The sequence below is a fragment of the Brienomyrus brachyistius genome, chromosome 21, assembly GCF_023856365.1.
Source record: "Brienomyrus brachyistius isolate T26 chromosome 21, BBRACH_0.4, whole genome shotgun sequence".
NCBI lineage: Eukaryota > Metazoa > Chordata > Actinopteri > Osteoglossiformes > Mormyridae > Brienomyrus > Brienomyrus brachyistius.
The window spans coordinates 12,691,996-12,699,523 of record NC_064553.1 but is presented as its reverse complement, the minus strand read 5'-3'; the positions used below and the strand labels follow the sequence as shown (position 1 = coordinate 12,699,523).

At 45.4% G+C, this 7,528-nt stretch overlaps 1 protein-coding gene across 2 annotated transcripts; it reads left to right on the top strand.

Annotated features, from left to right (window-relative positions):
- Positions 1-4,427: 4,427 nt before the first annotated feature.
- On the top strand, positions 4,428-6,911 carry theg (theg spermatid protein). Of its 2 annotated transcripts, XM_048989024.1 has the most exons (7): positions 4,428-4,462; positions 4,613-4,731; positions 4,996-5,057; positions 5,262-5,328; positions 5,641-5,764; positions 6,172-6,331; positions 6,600-6,911. In XM_048989024.1, the coding sequence occupies exons 2-7, from the start codon at positions 4,670-4,672 to the stop codon at positions 6,839-6,841; spliced, it is 717 nt and encodes a 238-aa protein (XP_048844981.1). In that variant the 5' UTR covers positions 4,428-4,462; positions 4,613-4,669; the 3' UTR covers positions 6,842-6,911. The 2 variants fall into 2 exon arrangements, with proteins under 2 accessions (XP_048844981.1, XP_048844979.1); XM_048989022.1 differs by lacking the exon at positions 4,428-4,462 and having other exon boundaries at positions 4,472-4,731.
- The last annotated feature ends 617 nt before the right edge of the window (positions 6,912-7,528 follow it).

The following is a 7,528-nucleotide window of genomic DNA, read 5'->3' as shown; positions in this document are numbered from 1 at the left end:
CTTCGCATAGAGTTTATAAGATTGTCAATTGTGGCCTGTGGAATGTTGGTCCACTCCTCTTCAATGGCTGTGCGAAGTTGTTGGATATTAGTGGGAACTGGTACACGCTGTCGTATACGCCGGTCAAGCACATCCCAAACATGCTCAACGGGTGACATGTCCGGTGAGTATGCTGGCCATGCAAGAACTGGGACATTTTCAGCTTCCAAGAACTGTGTACAGATCCTTGCAACATGGGGCCGTGCATTATCTTGCTGAAACCTGAGGTGATGTTCATGGATGTATGGCACAACAATGGGCCTCAGGATCTCATCACGGTATCTCTGTGCATTCAAAATGCCATCAATAAAATGCACCCGTGTTCTTCGTCCATACAGTAACAGATGCCTGCCCATACCATAACCCCACCACCACCATGGGCCACTCGATCCACAACATTGACATCAGCAAAGCGCTCACCCACACGACGCCACACACGCTGTCTGCCATCTGCCCTGAACAATGCAAACCGAGATTCATCCGTGAAGAGAACACCTCTCCAACGTGCCAGACGCCATCGAATGTGCGCATTTGCCCACTCAAGTCTGTTACGGCGACGAGCTGGAGTCAGGTCAAGACCCCGATGAGGACGACGAGCATGCAGTTGAGCTTCCCTGAGACGGTTTCTGACAGTTTGTGCAGAAAGTGTTTGGTTATGCAAACCAATTGTTTCAGCAGCTGTCTGAGTGGCTGGTCTCAGACGATCTTGGAGGTGAACCTGCTGGATGTGGAGGTCCTGGGCTGGTGTGGTTACACGTGGTCTGCGGTTGTGAGGCCGGTTGGATGTACTGCCATATTCTCTGAAACGCCTTTGGAGACGGCTTATGGTTGAGAAATGAACATTCAATGCACGAGCAACAGATCTGGTTGACATTCCTGCTGTCCGCATGCCAATTGCACGCTCCCTCAATGCTTGTGGCATCTGTGGCATTTTGCTGTGAGACAAAACTGCACATTCCAGGGTGGCCTTTTATTGTGGGCAGTATAAGGTACACCTGTGCACTACCCATGATGTCAGATCAGCATCTTGATGTGGCACACCTGTGAGGTGGGATGGATTATCTCAGCAAAGCAGAAGTGCTCACTATCACACATTTAGACTGATTTGTGAGAAATGTTTGAGAGGAATGGTAATATTGTGTATCTGGAATGCATTTTAGATCTTTAAGTCCATCTCATGAAAAATGGGAGCAAAAACAAAAGTGTTGCGTTTATATTTTTGTTCAGTGTATATCGGTTATGGAATCACATGGCAACGTGTATTTAACCAGCATCAATATTTCAAACATATAATCCGTGGCTGTCCCAGAATGCTCTCGGTTCTTAATGGGTGAGCCCCGATTATCATGGGAGCATCTTTAACCCTTTGTTCACAAGGACGTCACGTGGCAGCTGATGCCGACGAGCGATTTTGACTGCTACAGGCATCTATCATGTGTCGTCTGTCAAGGCTAAACAGGTGATACAGTGTGCACTGTACACATTATGCAACATTAAAATACGTTGCCATGCATTTTTTCGTGCAACACGGTTATTGCAATTGACCCTTGTGCTAATAATGCAAAAGCTGTAGGTTCAAACCCCATGGAGTACGCTTTAAAAAAAAAAAATAAAAAAAAACAAAAGTAATTCCTTCCTTTAGTGCAAGTTGTTTTGGATGCAAAAGCATCAGGTGAATGTAAATCAGGGGAGGGGAGCCTGATCCATGGAGGGCCGGTGTGGGAGCGGGTTTCTGGGATGACCTGTCAATCAGCCAATAACAGTGGGTCCTCCACTGGAGCTGAGAACCTTATTATTGACTGACTGAGAGGTCATCTCAAAAACCTGCACCCAGGGGAGTTTGTAGTTATGGAAAAGATCTGGGGCTAAGGGATTATGCTTAAAACATGATCAGATCTAATGACCCCCCATGCTCTCCATGAATCAGGTTCCCTTCGCCTGACATAAATGTTAGAGGAAATGCAAAAGATAAGAAACTCGGTCCATTTACTATAATCCCTTCCTTGACTCTAATGGCAGAGCTGAAGTCCCTTAGGACCCTCTGCCAGGATCCTTTTCTTGTCTTTGCACACAGATGATTTGCATCCTGAGCCCCCTGACCTACTACAGCGGGAGTTAGGTCTGGAAATCAGGCCCGGGATCTCCGGACAGGACAGCTGCAGGACAGCAGCAGGACAGCAGCAGGACAGCTGCAGGACAGCAGCGCCCTCATCTGGTCCCCGTGGGCCTCGTCAACCTCATCTGGCATCACTGATGCCTAGATAGATACAAGATACATATTGTCACTGTCATAGATCAATCTTGTAGAGGCCTTAATAAAAACTATACAAGGTAAATAATAATAATAATAATATAAAAATAACATGTAGCTATGTCTAAACACACAGAGTACTCAGTTGAAAGTACCAGAGAAATATTGCACTTAAATTATTACTTAAAATGATTGCACCTGAGAAAGGCAGCAGTTGAGAGCTGTAGCATTGCCGCAAGATAGTGATTATGATCAACAGTATTTCATTGCATAGAACACAGTTGTGCTGGGATGAATGTAATACAGTCAACATGGGGGGTTGTGTGATGATTAGGAGCCAGAAGAGTAATAGTGCATATTCTGTGTGTGCAGGGTGGATAAGTCTCAGTTCAGATAAGTTCATCTTGTGTGCCATCCAGCCACCTCCACCAGCTGATGCTGGGGGAAATACAGTTCAAAAAATAGGAGCAAATCATCAGGTGTAGACATTTGTTGACACTCACCAGCTCTTGAACACACCATCTGCATCTCTTTGAATCTGTGATCGCTTGTTTTGCCTTATGGCACAGCCCCTTTGGTCTCAGCCTCAAAGGGCCCCCAGGCATTAGTATGCGAGACTGTGCAGTTCAGACAACAAGGCTGGTGAACAAGTCGCTTGGTCAGGAGGACTAGGACGGTCGGATGGACCGCACCTTCACGGCCCCCGCACTTTGCTGCAGAATTCCTGTTACGGGTGTTGGGCCAGCCCTGATCAAAACACCTGCTGATACCTGTAGCTGGCTGTTCACTAGAAGCTCCGCCCAGCTGCACTTATGCCTAGTTGACTCATCGACAGTGTGAATGCTTGTAATGTGCTGTTTGCCTCACTGTAAGTTGCTTTCATACAAAAGCATCTGCTAAATGTGTGAATGTACATGTCATGCGATGCATCCTCCCAAGACATACAAAAATTCCAATCTATTAAACTGACCAACTCCAGACCATAACACTGTCTTCCTCACTGCAGAAGCCAAACTCTCATATTCATCCTTCTGATTATTAAAACTGTCTTGCGATTGAACGTGAGGAAACACACGACTCCCAGCATCACGACTTACATGACGGGTTTGTTTTTCTACACGTTTGCAGATCAGGGATTTTTTACTACAGCAAATTAGTGCTTTGGGACATTCTGGTCTTTGTGCTGAAGTAGAACCAGGAGATGGTGCTTAGCAGAATAATTTCACTGTACAGTGCACCCGAGACATATATAACCCACTGAGCAACAAGCAATATTACATTAGACAAGAAACAACATTATCTAGATAGTTAGCAATCAGCTTTGTAGCGGGATGGAGATCTGAAGTTACCCGATATCACAGGCAGAGTGTGAAATCTCACAGGGACCGCTAGCTGCCAGGACCCTCAAAGGGATGGAGTGACACCCAGAGACCATATGCTGAGGTATATTTCCAGAAATGCGACAGATGCATGTTTAGGACTAACTCCCGTCATACCCAATCCCGGGATTTAATACACGCCGCAATTTTATGTCATATTTACGTTTTTTACTGCCCTTTGTAAACCATAATGATAGACTTCATTAAATGCGATGCTAAATTATGCTAGGTGATTAAAACTGTATTCCAAATAGCTCAGAGACCAATATCTCTAAAGAGACAATATGTATTAGCAGGAGACAAGGAAAATCATTACTGAGGGTATATGAAAGATTGCTAGCAGACCGAAATGCTTTGGGTGCCCGACTGAAAGAGTGTTCTAAGGAAGAATGTGCAAGAGCAGCCAGCGGTATTGATCAATGAATATAATTATTGGGCTCAAAGATTTCTTCTACTTGATTTAATAACATCTGCATCGCTTGCCATTTGCAATTTTTGAAAAGAAAAAAAAAGTTTGTTTCTGTGTTTTCGGAAGACTCCCAATAATAAATAATAAATAAATAATAAGAATAAAATTGGCAAAAGTTCCACTTGGGGTGATTGATTAAACCTTTCGACTGAAGTTCAGTCAGGGTTCTACTCTTACAACTGCTTATGCTAGTCAGATTAATAAAAACAAACAATTAAGTACAACGGATATAACTAAAATCTAGGCCTATATAAAACCCCCTACACTGGCGGGCGGCCCACGTTGCTATGGTACCGGGTTTAGCGTCTTTGTGACAGCGATCAGGTAGGATATGTACATGCATTTGCATTTCAAGTTTGCGTGCTTATTTAGAATGATTAGTTAACTTGTCGATTTGCCATTCAGAATAAGTTAAATGATACAGATACAGCGATAACATTTTGAAATAAGATACGACCGATTGTCGTTCCACAGATAAATAAAACCGAGTTAAACACTTAGATCGTGACATGCAGCGAAGTGCCGCAGGGTATGTCGGCACGAATGGAACAGCTCGCCCGGCCGAAGCCCAACCTGCAGAAATACCCCGACAGGTGCCGTATCACGCCGCGCCGCCTCCGGGACACACCGCTCACTGTTCGGTGCTAAAGGTACATTTCAGCAGCGATTACAAAAGCAGTCTCTTCGTGACACCATGACATCCATCACAGCAACGCTGCAGTTTCCTTAATTTAAAATTTTCATAATTTGTTTATGTGGCCCGCAAACACAAGGGCTCGGAATAAATCAGCTTCCCAGGTTTTGTGTTACTCGTGTCCTCGCTGGGGTCTCACTTCTGTCTCTATTCGCTGGTGAAGGAGATCGGTATATTGGCTAGATGAACTTCCCGTCGCATCAAAGGGGTCAACAACCACCTTCGGTAAATAAAACCTCTCTCTGCTCTCCATCTGTGCTCATAGCCATGTAAATCACTTTTGTATAGCTTGTATTCGGACAACGGCTTTCTGCTATATGAAACCTGCTTAAGGTTCACTGCCATTGTAGTTCATTATAAAAATGAATTTTATACTTAAGGCGCCCGTATAAGCTATTATTGATGCACGTATTTTTAACGTGTGTCCAGATCTGACACCACGCTGGGCCCAGCTCGCCCTTAAGAAGCTGGTCCACCCCAGTTTCCAGGAGAACAGGTGAAATGATGTTCTGTTATATCTCCTGCGTTATTCTTTCCTGAGCACCTCCGTGAGAAATATATATTTTCAGGTGTATGTTAATAATAGGTTATCTGCTTTTGTGCGTGTTCACTTTAATAGTTGATGCACATTTCACGTATAATGGATGTTTTTTTTCTTGTGAGTGAAATGTTCCTCACATCACGCCATAATACAAGCTCCTTTAGGGCAACAGCCTTTTTGTCTGCACTTGTCAGGCTGTTATAATTTTATCGAATTTCACCTGGGGTAAAACCGATGTTACTGTTGCTACTGTTCCATTCTTTGCAGGTCTCCGGCATGGCAGGTGTCGGCCGCAACCCTGCAGGCTTCCCCCTCGGAGAGGGTGTGCCACCTGGCTATACCCCGCCCGCCCGCTAAAGGTTGGCAACCAGATCGCCCCCTGTTGGCCACAGTGAGTATTGACTGTGCTTTCATTTGGCTGATGCCTTGATCACCTGTCCAACTTAAGCTACTTTCTGTTTTCACATCGTTTGCTGTTTTCTTTTACTTCTTTTATGTTGTTACAATACTGTTTGTTCCAGGTTAATAACTCGTTGAAAGAAAAGACAATGTTTTATGGGTTTACCATCCACTGTCATTGGCTACCTGCATTAATCCAATACAAATCACCAAAGCTACCCATGAACCCATGAGTTAAACCAGTCCTGACTAACAGCATACAATGCATGGATGTATTGCATACATATTAGTAAAACTCCTACATGTTTTATTAAAACGCCAGATGGACCAGATTGTGTAAGTGTTGCCAGGCCTGCAGAAAGGGAAAGTGAAGATTATTGTAGTCTTTGTTGTCAGTAGCAGGTGAGTAAGTCTATGCGGACAGCTGCTCCCAGCCCCCGAATCTGCCAGTTATCCCAGCCTAGGAAATCGGCGATCCTGCTCCCTGATGATGAGCACAAACCATCTGCCAGAGGGCTGGGTCTCACCAAAATGTCCCCCCGAATACACCTCCTGGCCAGTGAGTGACTATGAATTATCACTATTAATCACAGTCTCTGTTATCACGACAGCAGGTCCTGGGTTGGTTTCTGATTATGTTTCACAGATGATGCTGCAAGTATGCGGCACGAAAGCAGGATGTGTTTATTATGAACCTGCTGAGAAAAATTAACTCTTGACTAAAGATAAATTCTGATGAATGGAAGCATAAATGTATAAAGATGAATGGAAGAAATGCTTTAAGAATATCTAAGTGTCTGTGGTCCCATCTGTGTCCTTCCCTTCAGTCCCAAAGTCTGACCACCCCGAGCACCAGCAGGATCGGCCTGTGCTGTGGACAGTCCCTAGGTCAGCTCTTTGTGGGCTTCCCAGCGAGCGGATACAGGTGCTGGCCCAGCCTAAACAGCGGAGGGCGCTGTTTGAAGAACATGACCCCTACTGTGTCAGTCCGGCCGCCCTCTATGGTACTGCCTCCCTGCGGCTCCTGCAGCTCAGCGCCCCGCTGCCACGCAAGTGCAGAAAGAAGTAGCCAGCATGTCATCTGGGGCCAAGGGCCCAGAAAGATAATCCCTGTGTTTTTGCTCAGAATAAAGTCTGTGAAAGCCACTGTCGGCAAAGTTCTCTGCGTCTGAAAAGGCCACGTGCGACGACATGCACAATACTGCTGCTTTTAACAAAGATCCTTGCATGGTGTGACACAAACAGAATAAGCATTTACTGCTGGTTGTTCAGGAAGAAGTCATGCACATTTAGGCTACTTACATATAAAAAAAAGCTCATGTAAAAATACATGGTAAATAATGTTTCTAGTCTCAGGCAGGGGTGGCATGGTGGTGCAGTGGTTAGCACTGTTGCCTCACACCTCTGGGACACGGGTTCGAGTCTCCGCCTGGGTCACATGTGTGTGGAGTTTGCATGTTCTCATGTCGTCGTGGGGTTTCCTCCGGGTACTCCGGTTTCCCCCCACAGTCCAAAAACATGGTGAGGCTAATTGGAGTTACTAAATTGCCCGTAGGTGTGAGTGTGCTGTGCAATGGGCTGGCCCCCCATCCTGGGTTGTTCCCTGCCTCATGCCCATTGCATCTGGGATTGGCTCTGGACCCCCTGCAACCCAGTAGGATAAGCGGTTCGTAAAATGGATGGATAGTCTCAAGCATTTGTGGAATGATGGAAGCTACAAACATTGAAGATTAAGTCCTCTAGGTCTGTTACACAG